Source organism: Zootoca vivipara, chromosome 8 (assembly GCF_963506605.1).
Source record: "Zootoca vivipara chromosome 8, rZooViv1.1, whole genome shotgun sequence".
NCBI classification, from domain to species: Eukaryota; Metazoa; Chordata; class Lepidosauria; order Squamata; family Lacertidae; genus Zootoca; species Zootoca vivipara.
In genome coordinates, this window is record NC_083283.1 from 80,579,822 (window position 1) to 80,600,329 (window position 20,508).

At 46.8% G+C, this 20,508-nt stretch overlaps 1 protein-coding gene across 1 annotated transcript in view; it reads left to right on the forward strand.

Moving 5' to 3' along the window:
* ADAMTS16 (ADAM metallopeptidase with thrombospondin type 1 motif 16) overlaps nucleotides 1-20,508 on the forward strand; it is an 84,729-nt gene that overhangs the window by 45,008 nt on the left and 19,213 nt on the right. The window contains exons 13-18 of the mRNA XM_035101543.2: nucleotides 2,938-3,110; nucleotides 3,768-3,898; nucleotides 5,980-6,103; nucleotides 7,835-8,079; nucleotides 9,975-10,113; nucleotides 19,017-19,143. Of these exons, the coding sequence (XP_034957434.2) occupies nucleotides 2,938-3,110; nucleotides 3,768-3,898; nucleotides 5,980-6,103; nucleotides 7,835-8,079; nucleotides 9,975-10,113; nucleotides 19,017-19,143 (939 nt within the window). The remainder of the gene's footprint in view (nucleotides 1-2,937; nucleotides 3,111-3,767; nucleotides 3,899-5,979; nucleotides 6,104-7,834; nucleotides 8,080-9,974; nucleotides 10,114-19,016; nucleotides 19,144-20,508) is intronic.

Below are 20,508 nucleotides of genomic sequence, written 5' to 3' on the forward strand. Positions count from 1 at the left end.
TGCTCTGTGTCCGCTTCTCTGGAGCAGCAGAAAACAACCTTTCTCCCTTCTCTATATGACATCCTTTTATATATTTGAACATGTACCACACTGACAGCATCACATGCTCCTTGAAAGGAGCAAAATTCAGTGGGACTTACTTCCGTACTCCTTGGAGGAAGAGCACTATGGAGACATAAAAATAATCAATTGTTTAAAAAATGTTTGGGGGAGGGTGTTTCCCATAACATGAAATCTCAGCAAATACATTTAAACAGCTAAGGAAATGTTTTAAAGCACACCCTTTCTCTGGGGAGCTATGCATAGCCTCCTGCTTTATCTTCAGAGGTTAAACTAAGGTACAGATTAAACTGAGGGACAGTGACTTGCCCAATGCCAAGCATTAGGCTTTGTGGCACCACAGCAATTTGAACCTAGGCCCATGTTCAGCCATAACCAGTACTTCATGCTGGAGGTAGTTATTTGTTTCTGCTCAACAAAAGTTTGATCAGATGTTTTAAGGATGCTTTCTTGGCTTATCTTTGTTCGAAACCAACTTCTTAACAATTTTCCTTTAGCATTCAGATGCCGAAAGCGCATTTCCATTGCACAGTATCTGCAAAACTGGCATGGTCACGTTTAGGCTGATTTCCAGAAAATGTAACAGAGGTTCCAGGCACCTTCAGAAAATGCCGAGGGAAACACTCTTGCCAATCTTGGCTAACCAATCAAAATAAGCACAGATGTTTGTTATTGAGCACATAAAGGTATATAAGGCATAGCTGCCAAGTACCCCGTTTTCCCCAGGAAACCCCTGTTTTTACTTACCTTTTCCCGGTGGTCCCCCGTATCACTTCATCTCCCGTTTTTCTCCGTTATTTTCTCCTGCCGGCGGCCATTTTTTTCTTTCCGATTTGCCCTTCTATGTGCACTAAAAATGGCCGCCGACGCCGGCTTCAAAAGTCGCATCTACGCATGTCCGGAAGTGCATAGACGCGACTTCCGGTGTCGGCGGCGGCCATTTTTGGTGCCCATAGATGGGGGGAGCGACAGCGGAAGTTGCGTCGACGCACTTCCTGACATGCGTAGAAGCGACTTTCGAAGCCGGCGGCGGCCATTTTTGGTGCCCATAGAAGGGCAAAGCGACACCGGAAGTTACGTCGACGCAACTTCCGGTGTCACACGGCTGCCGGTCCCGGATTCTGCAGTCCGGGACTTGGAAGGTAAGATATAAGGCCACATGGAAAATGCAGTCTGCTTGAATTTTAAGGATGTAAGATATGGATATTATATTGTGTAAAATTAAATGCAGTAGAAGCCTGGTATGGTGGAATGAGGGGAGGTGACTTATTTTCTTTTTACTGCTCCCTGATTTAAAACATACCCTACAAATGAAAAGAAAATAGCATGTCAGGGGTGACGTTTGTGGTCCAGACTGCTCTGTGTAGGCTAATTTTGTATTTGCTGCAAGTTTGTTTTGTTTTTATGGAGCCAGGTATTCACTTAGTCATATACACCTCATGTGGTAGAGTCTATTCTGCCACTTCGGTGTGCTAAATGTGTAGACCAGGTCTTAGACAGAGTTGGAGAGAAGGATTCAAAAAGGGTGATCTAGTGTTCAAGAATATCTGCACTGAAACTGGAAGCCCTTGTCTGCATCCTCCAACTAACGTCTGTATTAGACTGGAATAGGAACTTTCTCAGTGTCACTTGACCTGTTCCACCTTCGCAATGTATTGTTGGTGCCAACTAGATGCTTGGTAATAGTGGCAGAAATATGCTACCAGACATTTGCCCGGTAGCTGGAGGATGTCTTCTCACTAGGGGGTAAACTTAGGCTATAATATGATATGCATAATTGCAGTTCCCCAGGCTTATCATTTGACCTTCTCTTGGCACAAAGAAGAATATTCTAAGCACCTTAATGCAGTCTCCATCAAGCCACGAAGCATATTTAGCTTTGGAATGTACACATCCTTAAATTTTTTAAAAATAGTTATGGGGGGTTTCCACATTGACCTCAGACCTTGACGCAGATGACTTTTTAAATGTTAATTTGTTTAGGGTTTGATCGTGTAAACAGCCTGCTTTTCCAGAATGCCTTTCTGTGTAATCAGCAACTGAAGGGGGCAGTGGGAATGAACCTGGGAACAAAAGCTTTCTGCAAGTTAGGAGCTGGCGTGGTTTTAGGTTAATCGGAAGAAGGATCCAGTGGGACCCGAGCATGCTTACCTTCCAAGTCCCGGGCTGCAGAATCTGGGACCGGCAGCCGTGTGACTCCGGAAGTTGCGTTGACGTAACTTCCGGTGTTGCTTTGCCCTTCTATGGGCACCAAAAATGGCCGCCGCCGGCTTCAAAAGTAGCTTCTACGGATGACCAGAAGTGCGTCGCCGCGACTTCTGGTGTCGGCAGCGGCCATTTTTGGTGCCCATAGATGGTCGGGGCAACACCGGAAGTTGCGTTGACGCACTTCCGGTCATGCGTAGAAGCTACTTTTGAAGCCGGCGGCGGCCATTTTTGGTGCCCATAGAAGGGCAAATCGGAAAGAAAAAAATGGCCGCCAGCAGGAGAAAATAACGGAGAAAAACGGGGGTTTCCCGGAGTGATACGGGGGACCACCGGGAAAAGGTAAGTAAAAACGGGGGTTTCCCGGGGAAAACGGGGTACTTGGCAGCTATGCGAGCATGTAGCAATGAGAAGAGGGGGCATCCTGTTCTTATTGATGCAGTTTGACCTCTGTTGTTAGCTCACCTGCACCTCAGCTTGAGAGTACTGCAAGGAAGGCTTTACTGAATACACTTTGAGACTGATGGATTCAACTAAGCTGGAATCAAAATGTCGCTATGCGAATGGGTACTTTATCCTCTGCTTTGTGCTGGTTTATTCAAGTATATGTTTTTTAAAATGGTTTTAGCACCTCATTTGAAGTAAGCTTCCTCCCCCACCTCAACATTGCAGGCCGTCGCACGGGGGAAAGTTCTGCGAGGGTTCCTCTCGGATGTTGAAACTCTGCAACAGTCAGAAGTGCCCAAAGAACAGCATTGGCTTCAGAGCAGCCCAGTGTGCAGAATTCAACAGCAAGCGGTTCAGAGGATGGAACTACAAGTGGAAGCCTTACACTCAAGTAGCAGGTGAATTTAAATCTGTGATTTAAGATTCTGCTGTTTAAAGATATGGGCAGGCGTGATTCCCCAAAGCAGGTGCCCAATTGAAGATGCCTGGACATTCCGTGCAATGGAAGGAACATCTGGGGCTTCCGTAGGTGACTCTGGTGGTTCCAGGATCACAGTAGCTGCAGGACCAATTCAGCTGGGCTTTTAGACTACATATTATTTTCTCTTTGGGCTCATCCACACTCCTGTTTGTCCCACAATTTCTAGTTATGAGTCAGAGAGGTTGCATTTTGCAGCTTTCCCCAGGAAAACCCACTGCTTCCTGCTGAATTGGAACAAACATCAATCAGGTTTTGTGCAGATTGACAGAAGAAATTGCGGTGCAAATGGAAGTATGGATGATCCTGGCAATTTCTCATAAATCATGCAGACATGACCTCTGCTTCATCAGATACCCATAGCTGCCAAGTTCTCCCTTTTTTAATGGGAAATTCCCTTATGCTGAATAGGCTTCCTCGCGAGAAAAGGGAAAACTTGGCAGCTATGCAGATACCTTGTTTTCAGATAACATGAGGGTTACTTTATCCTAATCTCTCTGTGCCCGCCCACCCCATCCCAAGCAACAGTTCAATGGACAAAAATAAATGTATGTTCATGGTTGTGTTTGCATTTCAGATCAAGACTTGTGCAAGCTGTACTGTATTGCAGAAGGCTTTGATTTCTTCTTTTCTCTGTCGAACAAAGTAAAAGATGGGACACCCTGCTTGGAAGATAGCCCTAATGTCTGTATAGATGGGATTTGTGAGGTAATAATGAAATAAGGTACTCTATTTTGCCATTCGCTCAACATTCCTTATCCGTAATTAGCAATGAAGGCAAAGTGTGATGTCTGATTACCTTTCATTTTATGTTGTTCAAGAGGGATGTAGTATAGAATTGCAATATTGTTCTGTGCATCTTAATCTCCGAGTGGTAAGAGATCTTAGGGTTCCTGGCGCATCCCTTGGGTTTGGTTTCCATGGCGTGGCAGTATGAGGGGTTTATTTATGTTCATATACAGATTGAGCATAAGATGGAAAGTTCATAATGTTAATGCTCCATAGATCAGGGGCGTAGCCAGGATCAAAATTAAGGGGGGCAAGGGGCGGGGGCAAGGCACGGGAGGGGAGGGGCCACAGTGGGGCAAGGAAAGCAATGGTCGTTCAGGGGCGAGGGGGCACCAGGATCAGCCCGAAATCGGGCTGTTCCAACCCCCTCCTCCCCCTTCTCGACCGGCAGCGGTGAGGGGGCGCCAGGATCAGCCCGAAATTGGGCTGTTCCGATCCCCTCCCCCCCTCCGTGATCGCCGGGGCGGGTGGAGGGAAAGCCAGCCAAACGCTTTGTGTTTGGCTGGCTTTCCCTCCACCCGCCCCACAGCCAGCGAGAAGGGAGACGTCCTCTAGCCAGCTGGCTGTGGGGCGGGTGGAGGGAAAGCCAGCCAAACGCTTTGCGCGGTTCTGGGGCTTTCCCTCCACCCGCCCCACAGCCAGCCAGGGAGAAGGGAGACGGCACCGGGCAGCGGGGCAGGCTGGCCAGCAGCCCTGCTTCTAGGGGGGGGCAACTGCCCCCTCCTGCCCCCTGACTACGCCCATGCCATAGACCCTGCTCTCGTATTAGGTTTGGCAGTGGGGGAGTGGTCAACCCCATCCCACTTGATTCTGTGCAAGGAACGAGTCAAGCCTCTCTCAATTTCAGCTCCAGTCCCCAAAACGACAGCCCTTTGTTCTCTTTCAGACATAGATACCTTGCTGTCATCATCTTTAGCCAGGGGAGGGGGGAGGGCTGCTCACCTTCCAAAAGGGTCTCCAACTACAAGTTTCCCTGACGATTCATTGCCCTAGCTTACATTACAACACAGATATTTAACAAACCTGGCTATCTACTTAACAAAGAAACTGGTCTGGCCATTTTAGCAGTCCCTTTTTTTGTACAGAGTCCAGTCTTACATCTGTAAAAGCACAGGATTGGAAGGAAACAGCAGAAACCCATTCAAATCTAACCCTGCTCTCATTACAGTATTAAATATGGCCTATCCTTCAAAAAATGAATTAAAGGTGGCCTTGGAGATGAACGTGGTTGCTCATTCTTTGTTCCCTTTTGAGAATGCAACCATACTCTATTTCCATTGAAATAATAAAAGTCTGCAATACCTGGGAGAATGCCCCACTGAATTTGATAGGACTCACTTCTGAGTAGACGGGACTAAGATTGCACTGCAGCTGGCTTCCAAAAGATATACAGCATAACATCAGAAATGGTGCAGGACAAGGAAGCAATTCCAGTGACCCACAGGCAGGTCCAGCAAAAACTTCAGCGACAGTTTTCCCTCAAGGAATTTGTTGTTGTTTTTCTTTTCCTCCAGCCCCTTTCAGTGTTGGAACAGGGCTGAGAAGAGAGGCTATGGACTGGGGAAGCCCTGGCATGAGCTAGTAAAAAAAGAAGCAGCAGAAATTGGCTGTCTCTGCTTTAAATTGTCAGTAAGGTGTTGACCCTTTCTCGTTTTTTTATTGTTCCACTTTTATTCTGCCGCTCCACCCAGAGGGCATGAAGAGGCCATTGGGCCTATTGTGGAGAGCTACAGAATGCCGGGGGGGGGGGGAGGAAGAGAGATTCCTCATGTCAACATAGTTTCATATTATGAGCAATAATACGCTGGCAATTACCCAAGGTGAATGAGGCTTTCTTTCCCCCAAATGTCTGCTTACTCAGCCTTTCGTCTGGAGAAATGAAACATGCCTAGGAAATAAAATTTTAAAAGTCTGATGGCTTCCTTCTAACTTTCACAACTGACTTATCACTATAATCTAAACGCAGATGTGCAGATGATCATGTGGTCTTTGCCTTGCAGGTGGTTGGCTGTGACCACGTCTTAGGCTCCAGTTCTGTGGAAGATGCTTGTGGAGTGTGCAAAGGAGACAATTCAAGCTGTAGAATATATAAGGGGCAGTACACAAAATACCACCCTACAAATCGTAAGTGTGCGTTGAAACAGCATGAGACTTGTAGCTGGCATTGCTCAAGAGTTCAAAGAAACCAAAGAAATCTGTTCAGTTTGGAAAGGTTCTGTCAGAGGTTGTTGCGACTACTCCAGAGCAACGACCTTCCACATGCTTATCTTTTAACAGTCTTTATTGGTGCACTCTATTTACATTGTAACGGGGTGTTGGAAACATGTCTGCTCATTCCGATCCAGAATCCGGCACTGCCCCTTTGCGCGATTTCCCCCAACATAATAGCCTCGGGACAGTGAATCTCCTCCCCTTTCTCCTCCTCCGTAATTCCGGAACCGGGGGAAAAGGTCTACGCTCCGTGCTTTCCCTTCCACCCCTTTCCGCCTCTCTCTCTTTCCGCCTGTGGAGCCGGAGCTCTCCCATGCTGCCAGAGACCTGGCACTCTCTCTCCGCTTCCTGACTAGCCTCTTCAGAGCCCGCGCTTCCATCACTGCTTGGGGAGGAGCTACTCCTGATGAGAGGGGGAGGTTCTCTATACTCTCTCCCCCTTACAGGTTCAGTCTGCTATCTTGATTCAAACTGGTGCTAAATTGTATCCAAAGACAGATTAAAACCTGCTCCCTGATCCCTGGAGCCACTATGCAAAATTTGGTTATGATAACTTAAGAGGTGTCCAGGTGCATATGGAATAGACAAGCAATTTCCCAAAATACAATAGCACTTCAGAAGTTGAGCGGAATCTGTTCTGAATTGCTGTTGGTTCCTTTTCAGTGTTAAGGAGAGGGTTTTCGGTGCTCGGACATGGACCAGGAAAGCACCGACTTGTGCCTAGAAAGTGTGTAGCAAAAGTTAAGCGTGGATGTCCCCCTTGTCAGAGGCATAGGAATGGGGTGTGCTCCTCCCTGGGTGCCATGCCAGAGAGGGGTGACAAAATCCCCCCTGGGCGAATTGCCCTGCTGTGCCGCGATCAGCCCCCCGCCAGGAGGATTGTGCCGCAATCGGACCCCTGCTAGGAGGATCACACCACCGCACCGCAATCGGACCCCCGAGCAGATTGTGCCACCGCGATGGTCGCTCCCATGGGCAGATCGCCCCGCCCCTGTGGGCAGATCACCCTGCCCCTGTGGGTGGATCGCCTCACCCGTGTGGATGGATCGCCCCGCCCCCGGGTGCACGCCTCTCCGGGTGCCCGAGCGGCTAGCTCCGACACTGCCCCTTGTGTACTAATTCCCCTTGTCCCCTAATAATACAGGTTCACCATCACATCCATCCATCCACCAACACATGTTAAAACAGAGCTGGGTGGATTCCAAAACTCTCTTTGAAAACCCTGCTTTGAACCCAAGTAGGAGAGGATAGAGGAAAGGGGTAGCAGGAGTGATAACGACGCCACTTTGGTAACATGGAAAAAATTCAGGCAAGATCCATGGACAACCGTACTCTCCATCCCTACCTGGAGTGTGTTCTCTCCTGCCCAAGGTCTGCAAAATCGGGAGCTGGAGTGACCTGCACTATTGACCAGTGAGGGAGCAGAAGACCAGGTTCCTAATATTTAATATAGGGACTTTATACTGGCTGCCAGTCACAGAAGCTAATGTTGCACACTGTGAGGATTCCAACTTAAGTCTCAGCAGCAACAGAGCCTTAAAATTATACAAGAACTTGATGAGTGAATAATTCCCTTCGGGCTCCCCACCTTCATATGGTGCTGGCTATGATACTGAACTCGGACTCTCTTCCTCCTTTGTCTAGAATACTACAACTTAGTTGTTATCCCTGCTGGAGCACGAAGCATCCGTGTGTATGAAATGAACACCTCCAGCTCCTATATTGCTGTTCGGAGTTCCAGTAAAAAATACCACCTCAATGGCTACTGGACCGTTGACTGGCCAGGGAGATACAAGTTTGCCGGATCTGTTTTTGACTACCGAAGGCCACCTAACCAGCCAGAGACATTAACTGCTCCTGGGCCGACAAATGAAAGTGTGGTAATAGAGGTACGTTATGTTGTGATACCCAAGATCCATGGTGCAAACGTACAGAGATCATTGTGCAGTTACATGACATGGCCTGTCCCAGATCAGGAAGGCCCTCTTCTGACACGTTATGTGCCCACAAACCGAGACTTCTCTTTTTTGTATATACAGTTTATTAATTTTATGATAACAAAAAACAGCTAAAAAAACAAAACAAAATCATCACAATCAAAATCATACTTCTTAATTAATTGACTTCCCTCCAACTTCCTCTCCTGGTTCCATTTTTTTGTACAGGTACTTATTTATACACAACCATTGAGTCTTATACTCTTAACTATCCAATTGTAAAACCTTATGCATATTATTACATTTGACCTTTAAAGGTTCAACAAATGTAGAAGCCAATACACAAAGCTTACTAATTATGCCTGAGCATTTCTCCCTTTTAAAAAAGAAAATAAAAAAGAACAACATCATTTTCCTTTCTAGGGTTTCAAATTGTCTAGTGCATCCACCATAGTTCATTCATTTATTTATTTTTTGCCAATCTCCTTCATCTTCTTTGACGGTGGCTTCTTCCTTCTATAGAGGTGGGCTGGTCATGGCCTGGTGTCTGTTCTCAGGGGTAGGGGACAAAGTCTTAATGATAAATCCATTAAGTCCTGTACCTTCAAAAATAATAGCTTCAATTTTTTAAAAAACAAAGGTCATTTTCAACATATTCTTCAAATCTTTATATATCACTTCCCAGGCTTTATTAATAATTTTACATTGCCACCACATATGGTAGCCTCTCATCCCTAACCCAAGACTTCTCCAGCACAGAAGTCATGGCTGCTCTTCCCTTTTCAAACCCCTCCTACTTCTAGGAGACAGTGGGGCTGGGGAAGATGGGGAATCTACTGACCCGTCCCTCACCTCAACTACCCCATCTCCACCTTCCTCCGCCTCAGACTGCCCTGACTCCCCTCCTCCTTTGGTTCCTGACTTGCAGGTGGCATGACACCCCATAAATAATTAGCCCCCCTCTCCTGAGTCACTCCAGTGGTCCCCCACCTCTGCTCCGCCAGTCCCTGACATTAGAGCATGTTACTGTTGAATCATTCACTCTCTGCCTAACCCAGGCATCCCCAAACTTCGGCCCTCCAGATGTTTTGGACTACAATTCCCATCTTCTCTGACCACCGGTCCTGTTAGCTAGGGATCATGGGAGTTGTAGGCCAAAATATCTGGAGGGCCGCAATTTGAGGATGCCTGGCTAACCTATCTTACTTTGTGGTTGTGAGGATAATATGGGGGGGGGGACTACGTACACCATATTCAGCTCCTTGGAGGACCAGGTGGCATATAGATGTAATAAATAAATGAATGAAGACAAATTCAGTTACTATTACTGGGTAATATCCAGTCAACATGTTCCATCAGTGTTATGCATTAGTTGAGCACCACCCATGGTTGCTGTTGTAGTAAACCTTTAGAGTTTGCTTTTTATATTAAGCAATATATAAACAATAGCTTAACAGTAAGTACAGTGGTACCTCGGTTTACAACAACGACCTGTTCCGGGGAGCCGGTTGCTCCCCGAAGGCACGCTTCTGCGCATGCACAAAGCACCAATAGAGCGCTTCTGCGCATGCACGAGCTACGCATATCGCTTCTGCGCATCCGCACGCACGGAACCTGGATGTAAATACTTCCACGTCCGCGGTGGTCGCTCTTTGAGTTCGTCGTAAATAGAGGCGGTTGCAAACCGAGGTTCTACTGTATATAAATAAATAGTAAATCATTAGAAGGCATACTTTCTTTTCAGAGATTCCTCATTCAGGGAAACTCTCTTGCTAACTCCACATTCAAAATTTCAGCAAATGCTAAGCCTATGCTGCTAACTTCCCCTCTTTTGTTTTGTTTCTTAGCTTCTCTCTCAAGGCAAAAACCTAGGGATTGGCTGGGAATATTCCCTTCCTAAGGCCGAAAGTGAAAAAATGACAGCAATGAAGCCTAACTATACATGGGCCATCACCCATTCCGAATGCTCCGTCTCGTGTGGAGGAGGTAATGCATCTCTGAAATGTTCAAAAATATAGTTTTATTGCAGACCACAGGCTCTTTCCTGTCCAGGAATAGCCCTCACTAGGCACTTCCAGGCTGCTCGAAAATGTAACCTGTAGGAATAGAAAGCTCATTTATGGGCTATATAATTAGGTTGGCTCCTACGTGTTATGTTAAATATGGCGATGGGGGGGGGGCAATACTTTGTTACGCTGATCTTCGCTGTGCGGACGAAAGTATTGCTTTAACACGACACTAGAAGAAGCAATACCAACCAATCGTACTTCTAAGACTTCAAGTATTTTCACATGTCACTCTGAAGAACATTATTAGCTGGCCACCGGGAAGTAGAAGGAGCAGCAGTAGCCAATTAAAGAGAGGACTTCCTTTTCTGGAAATTTAGAGCCACTGTTTCTGCTTTAGTGGGATGGTAACACTTCTGGCCCAGTTCGTCTTGATCAGGCATCCCCAAACTGTGGCCCTCCACATGTTTTGGCCTACAACTCCCATGATCCCTAGCTAATAGGACCAGTAGTCGGGGAAGATGGGAATTGTAGTCCAAAACATCTGGAGGGCCGAAGTTTGGGGATGCCTGGTCTTGATGGTCAGCTGTTGGAGCAAAAATGGCAACACACTTGAACCTGTCATTTGTAGGTGATAAGTGCTCTGATTCCCATGGAAGAAGCTTTTCATTCCCACTTCCACTCTGGCTTTTCCTTCCTTGATGGGGGGGGGGGATTATCCACACTTACCTTTTGCCCTGCTCTTTCCAGGCAAGAGAGTCTGTGCTTTAACACTCCCCAGAGCCGTCTTTCCTATTGGGCTTACTGGCACGTTGCACCAGGGCGCTGGCCTCTCAGGGGCGCCCAGTGAGTGGGGGAGCTGCGCGGCTTTGCCGGCGGCCTCCCCTTTCCGTGCACACCCACCAGCTGTGCCCTGTCAACCATATGGCTGGCGGGCGGGCAGCTTGCCTCCCAAGCCTCCATGGGAGGAAAGCAATCCCTGCAAAGGCTTAGGATGGAAGCTGCGCCCCGCCAACTATATGGCTGGCGGGCATGCAGCTTCCTTCCCAAGCCTCCATGGGAAGAGCGATCCACACAGTGGCTTGGGAAAAGGTCAAGAACTCTGGGAAATGGGGGGGCGGAGGAATCTTTGCACCACGGCGCCAGATCTGCTTAAGACGGCCCTGACACTCGCATGCCCGAGCGTTGGTTTTTTGTTTCACTTTTGCCCTGAGCTTTCCCCACAAAAACCTTCTCTCTGGCGCTGAATCAGAGCAAACATCATTCTACCATTTATCCATCCTGGAGACCTCTGACCCTCTTCCTCTGTCCCTTCCTCCCTACTCCTCCCCTGAAGATATCAGTGTTGTTTCCACCATTCTCTGTTTCTGCTTCCTACTTCCTCCTTGCTTCCATGCCAACGGTGGGGCTTCCCTGCTGGCAGAGCTGAGCAAAGAGATCCCTTTGCTCCATTTGAAACATCTCCATCAGAGTAGACTGGGGCTTTGGGTTGCTCTGTGAAGAAGGAGGGGTTCCCAGGTATTGTCCTTGTTTCCTGGCTATGCTTCATAAAAAGTTGGTGGTAGAGGCAAACAGGATCAGGCTTGAGGAATGGATGGTGAAACTGGGGGGGGGGGTCAAAATTGATGGATCTTGGGCTTCCAGTTGCCTATCTCTAAGAGACATCACCTTGCCGACAACGGTCCGTATAGTTAAAGCTATGGTTTTCCCAGTAGTGATGTATGGACCATAAAGAAGGCTGATCGCCGAAGAATTGATGCTTTTGAATTGTGGTGCTGGAGGAGACTCTTGAGAGTCCCATGGACTGCAAGAAGATCAAACCTATCCATTCTGAAGGAAATCAGCCCTGAGTGCTCACTGGAAGGACAGATCCTGAAGCTGAGGCTCCAATACTTTGGCCACCTCATGAGAAGAGAAGAATCCTTGGAAAAGACCCTGATGTTGGGAAAGATTGAGGGCACTAGGAGAAGGGGACGACAGAGGACGAGATGGTTGGACAGAGGACGAGATGCTTGGACAGTGTTCTTGAAGCTACGAACATGAGTTTGACCAAACTGCGGGAGGCCGTGGAAGACAGGAGTGCCTGGCGTGCTCTGGTCCATGGGGTCACGAAGAGTCGGACACGACTAAACGACTAAACAACAACAACAAAGATGACCCCATGAACATTTTGTGTGTGTGAATGTGTAGCAAACACACAGAGACAAACACACTTGCTCTCAGATGCGGTGCTCTCAGCTACACTGTCTTGTATTCTGAGAAGATACCCGGATACCAAGGCTCGATTTCAGACAAAGAGTAAATTGTAAGATGCCAGAGTTTGAGCAGCCTCCATATGGGGTGATAATCCTGTTGCGCTTGTTCTCTGTGAACATATGCCACCTGGTTCAAACGACCGAAACACTGGGGAAAGCAGAGCTGATGTCATAAGGAAGGTAAAGGTCAAAGTGACTGTGATCCATCAGAAGCTGAACCTCTCCTTGTTTCAGCAGCTCTAATGCAAATACTTTTGCCTTTGATCTAAGGCTGCTATGCTTGTCAAACTGTAACAGTATTTTTAAGTGATCAGTTTGTTCCCCAGGAGGGAAAAAAAACCCCTTCCTTTCATCTCTTCGACTTTGCATTTACAGTATATGTGTTACAATCTCCCGGATCGCTAGGATTAGTTACTGATACATTACTGAATTTCACATGGCTAAAACTGGAACTAAATGCTCAGCAGCCTGGGTGTTTTTTCAAAAGCAAGCAGCCAGGCTTCTCTGCTAGAAAAGGAAGGGGGATTTTCAGGGGAGAAGCCGTGGTTGGGAAGGAAGCTGCTTAATTACGCCTTTGCCTGTTCACCACTATTCTCATCGCTGGAGCTCTTGATGTTAAAAAGCCAAAATAATACAGAACAGAAAGGCAGCTGGAGTGGGAGGCTGCAGAGGGAAGAGAGTGGAAACCATTAAGCACACAGACATCCACTGGTTTGTACACACATCTAGTGGTTGAGCTGCATGCTCCGGCACCAGGAGTGGAGACCAGATGGGGCGTGGCTGGTGTGTGTCCCGTGGGGGCGTGGCACACATCCCGGGGGGCATGGCACACCGCCTATGGGGGGCTTGGTGCCTGGCGTGGTTGGGTGCGTGGCACGCATCCACGAGGCAGCCACAATGGTACACCCGTCCTCGATGGTGCTGGGGGTGGAGCCCTCCCCCCACCCCCCTACCCATTTCTCCGCCAGTGCACACATCCACGGTGAGACATGTATAGGTTGCCAGATATTTTGTTGTTGTTGTTTAGTCATTTAGTTATGTCCGACTCTTCATGACCCCATGGTCCATAGCACGCCAGGCACTCCTGTCTTCCACTGCCTCCCTCAGTTTGGTCAAACTCATGTTGGTAGCTTCGAGAACACTGTCCAACCATCTCATCCTCTGTCGCCCCCTTCTCCTAGTGCCATCAATCTTTCCCAACATCAGGGTCTTTTCCAGGGAGTCTTCTCTTCTCACGAGGTGGCCAAAGTATTGGAGCCTCAGCTTCAGGACCTGTCCTTCCATTGAGCACTCAGGGCTGATTTCCTTCAGAATGGATAGGTTTGATCTTCTTGCAGTCCATGGGACTCTCAAGAGTCTCCTCCAGCACCATATTCTCCTCCAGCCAGATATTTAGCTGTCTAATTTCCCATGGGTAACTTTGTTGTTGACAGCAGCAGTTTAAGGTTTATTTCTTCTGCTTTAGGGGGTGTTGCGAGGGGTGTCTGTTTCAGTTTGCAAAACTCCTCTCAGACCATCTCGGTGCGACGAGCTGCTAGCCCTCAGGGAATAAATCCAATCCCTTGAGGCCAAGGTAGCTGCTTTGGAGAAGATGCGAGCCAGAGAGGTCAATTGGCAAGGCCTTTGGAGATACGATAGCAGCATCCCTCTCCCAAGGCGACAGCTTCCCCGCTGTCATATAAAATGAGGATCTTGGAGTAGGTCAGGGCCACTCTGAGGAAAAGGGAAACAATATTTTAAAAGAGACCCATTCCTTGTGGGACAAACCTGACATCTTCTGTGGAGGATCCCCCCCCCAGCAGCAAGAGGGATCCTGGTAGTGCAAGGGTGTGATCATTATATGGGCATAAACCACTGGGTTTGTGAAGGGTGTGTGGATTACCTGCTGGTGACTCGCCTGCCTGGTGCAAAGTCTGTGGATGTCACACAAATAATCTAAATAGGAATGGAGAGGAGTCTATGGTCATGCAACATCAGGGGTCAGCAAACTTTTTCAGCAGGGGGCCGGTCCACTGTCCCTCAGACCTTGTGGGGGGCCGGACTACATTTTGGGGGGGAAATATGAACGAATTCATATGCCCCACAAATAACCCAGAGATGCATTTTAAATAAAAGGACACATTCTACTCATGTAAAAACACCAGGCAGGCCCCACAAATAACCCAGAGATGCATTTTAAATAAAAGGACACATTCTACTAATGTAAAAACACCAGGCAGGCACCACAAATAACCCAGAGATGCATTTTAAATAAAAGGACACATTCTACTCATGTAAAAACACCAGGCAGGCCCCACAAATAACCCAGAGATGCATTTTAAATAAAAGGACACATTCTACTCATGTAAAAACACCAGGCAGGCACCACAAATAACCCAGAGATGCATTTTAAATAAAAGGACACATTCTACTCATGGAAAAACACCAGGCAGGCACCACAAATAACCCAGAGATGCATTTTAAATAAAAGGACACATTCTACTCATGTAAAAACATGCTGATTCCTGGACCGTCCGCGGGCCGGATTTAGAAGGTGATTGGACTGCATCCGGCCCCCGGGCCTTAGTTTGGGGACCCCTGTGCTACATGCTGGCACCTGTGGCCTGAGGAAATGTAGTTGTGTGGCCCTGGAAACTAAATTTAGGTTGTTACATAGGAGGTTATCCAGGACCTTCAAGGTAACTTTCTCTGAACTGCTAACTGTCCCCATGCTAGCTAGACAGGAAAAGCTAAGAGGATGGGGCCATGATTGCAATTCAAAGAGGCCAAAAAAAAAACATGTCTGGCCATTTGGAGAGAAATGCCATGTATAAATGTTTATATGCTAATGCTCGAAGCTGGTGTTCTGAAGTGTTTTAGAGGAGAGATCCCACCCCAAATTTCATAAAGCGGACGGCGGTGGCATGATCATGACAAATGACAATGCAAAATTCCTGTGATTTTCTAAGTTAACTGAGTTGCAAATGAATTTTCTTTTCCCTGGAAACAACATGGAAATGAGTTGTAAATTTCTGCTTGGTGCCACTAAATTTCAAGAAGTGGATTGTGCATCATGTGAAAGATCACATAAAACATGATAATTAACGAGTGAGGAAATGTCGGGATGTCAGACATTTATTTTATCTGTGCAGACATTTATTTTATCTGTGCAGATAAAGGCTGTGGTTGCCTCCCAATGCTTGCTTCTCAAAACAATTCGGAGTAATTCCCTCTTGCTGGAACTATCCTGTGCTGTCACTGTTATCATTTAAGCCTCTGAACTTCTTGCTCATTAATTGTGCAGACAGCATGTGACGGGCAAGTCTATAAAATGCATGACCAGTTTGTCTGGAGGCGCAGCAAGCCACACACTGTGTAACAAACAAAAATAGCCGAGCTCAGCACATGAGGCAGACTGCGGAGGCAGGGAGGCCCGATAATAGAAGGGGAATAAATTGTGGGATAGAATCCTTCCAACACTGGGTGAAAGGTTAAGTCGCCTCACACGCCGCCTTTTATTGGTAGTTTTGAAAGGAATTTACGTTCTGTTTTCGTTGTGTCAGGAGAAAGCAAGTTCATGCAGAGTGCTGTGAGGTAACAAAAGTATGCTGGCAAGTAGATCTGTGAGGGGAAGTGGGCGAAAGGTACAGTAGGAAAGGAGTCGGTGTCTGCTTGTCTACAGGTGACTCTTTGAGACATTTCCTTGACTGTGTTCATGGGACTTCGCCTTTTGCAGAGGATTCCCCATCATGTGTCTGAGCAAGCAACGTGTGGTGTGTTCTTGAGTTACTAAATAAACCTTGAGAGGCACTGCCACCTTGCCAACCCCCCGCAGATAAGTGTCTGTGACAGCAGGGGAGAAAGAAGGTGCAAGGCCAAAGGGAGTTATTGGGGAAAGCATCAACCATAGGTTAGCAGGATGGTCTTCCCACCCTCTATAGTGGCCTGAAATGATGCCATTGATCCAGGGCAGGGGTGGCCAACTTCCAAGAGACTGTGATCTACTCACAGAGTTAAAAACTGGTAGGGATCTACCCCCTTTTGGGGGGTTCAGGTCAAAGTTGAGCTTTTTGGGGAAGGAAAGCCCTGTTTTGGGGGTTCATGTAAAGATTGTTGAGCTTCTTTAGGAAGGAGGAAAGCGACATTGAGCTTCTTTTTTTCTTTTTCTTAGGAAGGAAAGCCCTGTTTTTGGTGGTTCGGGTCATTTTAGGGGTGCAGGGCAAAAGTGTTGAGTTTTTTTAGGGGAGCCAAAGTTTTTTAGCTTCTTTTGGGGGGAGCCACTGATCTACCAGTGATCTACCACAGACGTCCAGTGATCTATCGGTAGATCACGATCTACCTGTTGGACATGCCTGATCTAGGGCAAGGCCTCCTTATGAAGAACAATGGGGGGGGGTGGAGCAAATGTTTAAGTCCAGTGCACACGGGGCCAAACTGCACGTTCCTTTTGCAGATATTATCTGTCCATGACTGCACCGTGTAGCCCTGTGAATGTAAGGCTTTGCTTGCATGGGTCCTATTACATCCACCACATGTAAGACTGTTGAGCTTTGAGATGGACAGCTGTACGCTCCGCCATCATACGTGACCACACGACCCTTCCTCAAAACCTGACCTCCATACGATGTTGGACTACAAACCCCATCATCCCTGACCACTGGCCATGTGGGCTGGCCATGATGGGGATTGTAGTCCTACCGCATCAAGGTTAAGGAAGGCCTCTCTGCACACTTAGAGCTTTGTCTAAAGTAAACCTTCTGGAAATGATGCCATAACACAAAAGGCATGCTGTGACTATCAAACACACTGTGTGGAACACGCTTGCAATCTAAGCAGCCACCCCACAACTACAGTGGTACCTCGACTTACGAACGACTCGACAACCGAATTTTTCGACTTACGAATGGGGCAAATGGCCGCACGCTTACGAATTTTTCAACATCTGAATGGAAACCGCGGCGGTTTTAGATAGGGTTTTTTCGACTTACGAATTTTTAGATGGGGTTGCTTTGACTTACGAATTTTTCCCTTTCCAATGCATTCCTATGGGGAATCGCATTTCCAGTGGCGCTTTTCGATTTACGAATTTTTCGACCTACGAAGGTGCCTTTGGAACGGATGAAATTCATAAGTCGAGGCACCACTGTAGTTGTGTGAACTAGACCGTTCCCATTATAAAGGCACCACCCCAGCACTCTTGATCTCGGTAGCTCTATTTCTGCATAAGCAAATAAGACTGATTTGTGAGCCGATGCCCCCTTCCTGTTCTGTTGTCCCTCTGTGTGGATTGATTTTGCCTCTTGTTGCACTCTGCTACCTTCTTGGAATTTTAAAAATTCATTTAGGAATTGGTGCGTGCTTAGTTTGCTACAGTTTTCTGTTGACATCCTGTTGACAATGCACATATGTGCATTGATTTTAAAACACTGTGCAAAAAGCATTGTTGATGTGATCATGCAATTACATGAAGATTCGTTGTTGTCATGTGATTTAATCAATGCCCATATGCACTCCTGAGCTCCAGCAAACTGCATACATGGTCTGAAAATTTAAAAGAAAGATTGGTGGACTGAATCATAGAACTGTAGATTTGGAATGATTCTCTAAGGCAGGCATCCCCAAACTGCGGCCCTCCAGATGTTTTGGCCTACAACTCTCATGATCCCTAGCTAACAGGACCAGTGGTTGGGGAAGATGGGAATTGTAGTCCAAAACATCTGGAGGGCTGAAGTTTGGGCCTGCTCTAAGGTCATCTATTCTAGCCCAACTCCCTGCAATGCAGGAATCTCAACTAAAGCATCAGTGGCAGGTGGCCGTCCAGTCTTTCCTTTAAAAGCTCCAATGATGGAGAGTCGACCACCTTCTGAGGGAGTCTGTTCCACTGTTGAACAGCTCTTACTGTCAGAAAGTTCTTCCTGATGCTTAGTCGGAATCTCCTTTCTTGTAACTTGAAACCATTGATTCAGCTCCGACCCTCCATAGCAGAAGAAAACAATCTTCCTGTGTGATTAGCTACTTCAGAACCCCCAAATCCAGAGACAAATTTGGATGAAGATAATTTTGTAAATATTCCTAAATAGACTACTCTAAGAGAACACTTACTATCTTCTGCAAAAATCTGAAGCGTTTCCCTGATCTGGTCTTTCAAATGTGGTCACGTACATCCCTGTGAATGGAAAGGAAGCCAGGTTTTCTGGAACCCTCTTCCCCAAAAAGCTTAGTTTTATGCAGCTATACGTCACAAAATCTCTTAACCTCTTCATTAAAATAACCACAATTTAGGTTTAGATCCAGGTTATGTCCCTAAGAGAAGAGCCATGGGAAGGAACGAGAGGGAAAGAAAGGGGGACTGCAGAAGGGGAAGAGAACAACTGTGGAATGAGCATTAGAGGGAAATCTTATATATGATTACCAGAGCTGCTCTGAGATAATCAGTCATGTAATTACCAAATACCTAAGGAAAACACCAGACTTGTTTATTTGAGCTGGGGACCCGAACCACAGGAGGCAATCAGAAAAACGAGATTGCTGTTTACATTGGGTTATGTAAGACGTACACGGTGGATTTGAGATAACCAAGAGATTGGGTTTCGGATGCACGCAGCTGTTTGCAACTTGGTACTAGCCACCTGTGTTCTTTTGTATGCAGGTCAAATGGTCACAAAAGCAAGTTGCTACAAAGACGTGCAGGTACCGGTGGATCCTTCTTTCTGTAACCCCAAGACTCAACCAGCTCCTGGAATTGTTCCTTGCAAAAAGGCAGCTTGCCCTCCCAGGTAATAAAACCCATCGCAAATTGTATGTTTCCTCTTGGTGCATGCATTGATTTAAAAAATGTTTGCAACACAACTTTTTGATGAAAAGTTTCCAAGGCTTTTCCAGGGAATGTTATTGAGGCTTTGTTCAATCTGCATTGGCTTCCAGTCCGTTTCTGAATAAAAATCCGAGTTTCTAGTCACTGATTATAAAGCCCTAACCTGTTCCAAGACCAGGGGATTTGAAGGGCTGCCTTCTCCGACTGTCGGGAACTGCCCAGGCTAGGACCAGATAATGTTGGCCCTGTGTACGGCTGCCCTGTTCCCAGTTTAACTCACTTCAGCCATGAATCCCTTTATTATCCACCAATTCCTCTCCTTTTTCTTTCTCCTTGTTCTAACCCACCACTTGTAATATGGAAATAATACGGTGGCGCTGTATTACCACAGAGCCTAGGGCTTGCCGATCGGAAGGTCAGCGGTTCGAATCCCCACGATGGGGTGAGCTCCCGTTGTTCAGTCCCAGCTCCTTCCCACCTAGCAGTTCGAAAGCACATCAAAGTGCAAGTAGATAAATAGGTACTGCTCCGGCGGGAAGGTAAAACAACAATTACCAGACCTTTGGAAGGCATCTCAAGGCAGCCCTGTTTAGGGAAGCTTTTAATGTTTGATTTCTGTATTTTAATGTTTTGTTGGAAGCCGCCCAGAGTGGCTGGGGGAACCCGGCCAGATGGGCGGGGTATTAATAATAAATTATTATTATTATTATTATTATTATTATTATTATTATTATTATTATTATTATTATTATTCCGTGTGCTGCTCTGGTTTGCCAGAAGCGGCTTAGTCATGCTGGCCACATGACATGGAAGCTGTACGCCGGCTCCCTCGGTCAGTAAAGCAAGATGAGTGCTGCAACCCCAGAGTCATTCACAACTGGACCTAATGGTCAGGGGTCCCTTTACCTTTACCTTTTACCTCGGTTTAAGAACAGTCTGGTTTAAGAACGATTTGGTTTACAAACTCCGCAAAACCAGAAGTAGTGTCCCGGTTTGAGAACTTTACCTCGGTCTAAGAGCGAAATCCGAACGGTGGAAGGGCACCAGGAGCAGGAGGCCTCATTAGGGAAAGTGTGCCTCGTTTAAGAATGGTTTCGGTTTAAGAACGGACTTCTGGAACGGATTAAGTTCAAAAACCGAGGTACCGCTGTAGCTTACCTTTTCTCAAAACCGTTTAAAGTGAATATATGGATCGCCAGCCATGCCTGGCTTGATGGTTCATAAGTTACAAAGACTGGATATATTGAAGAGTGAAATGCTGAGTATTGTTACTATTATTTGCTAATAATAATACCTTTGTCTGCTGTTTTCCGCCTCCTGCTCTGCA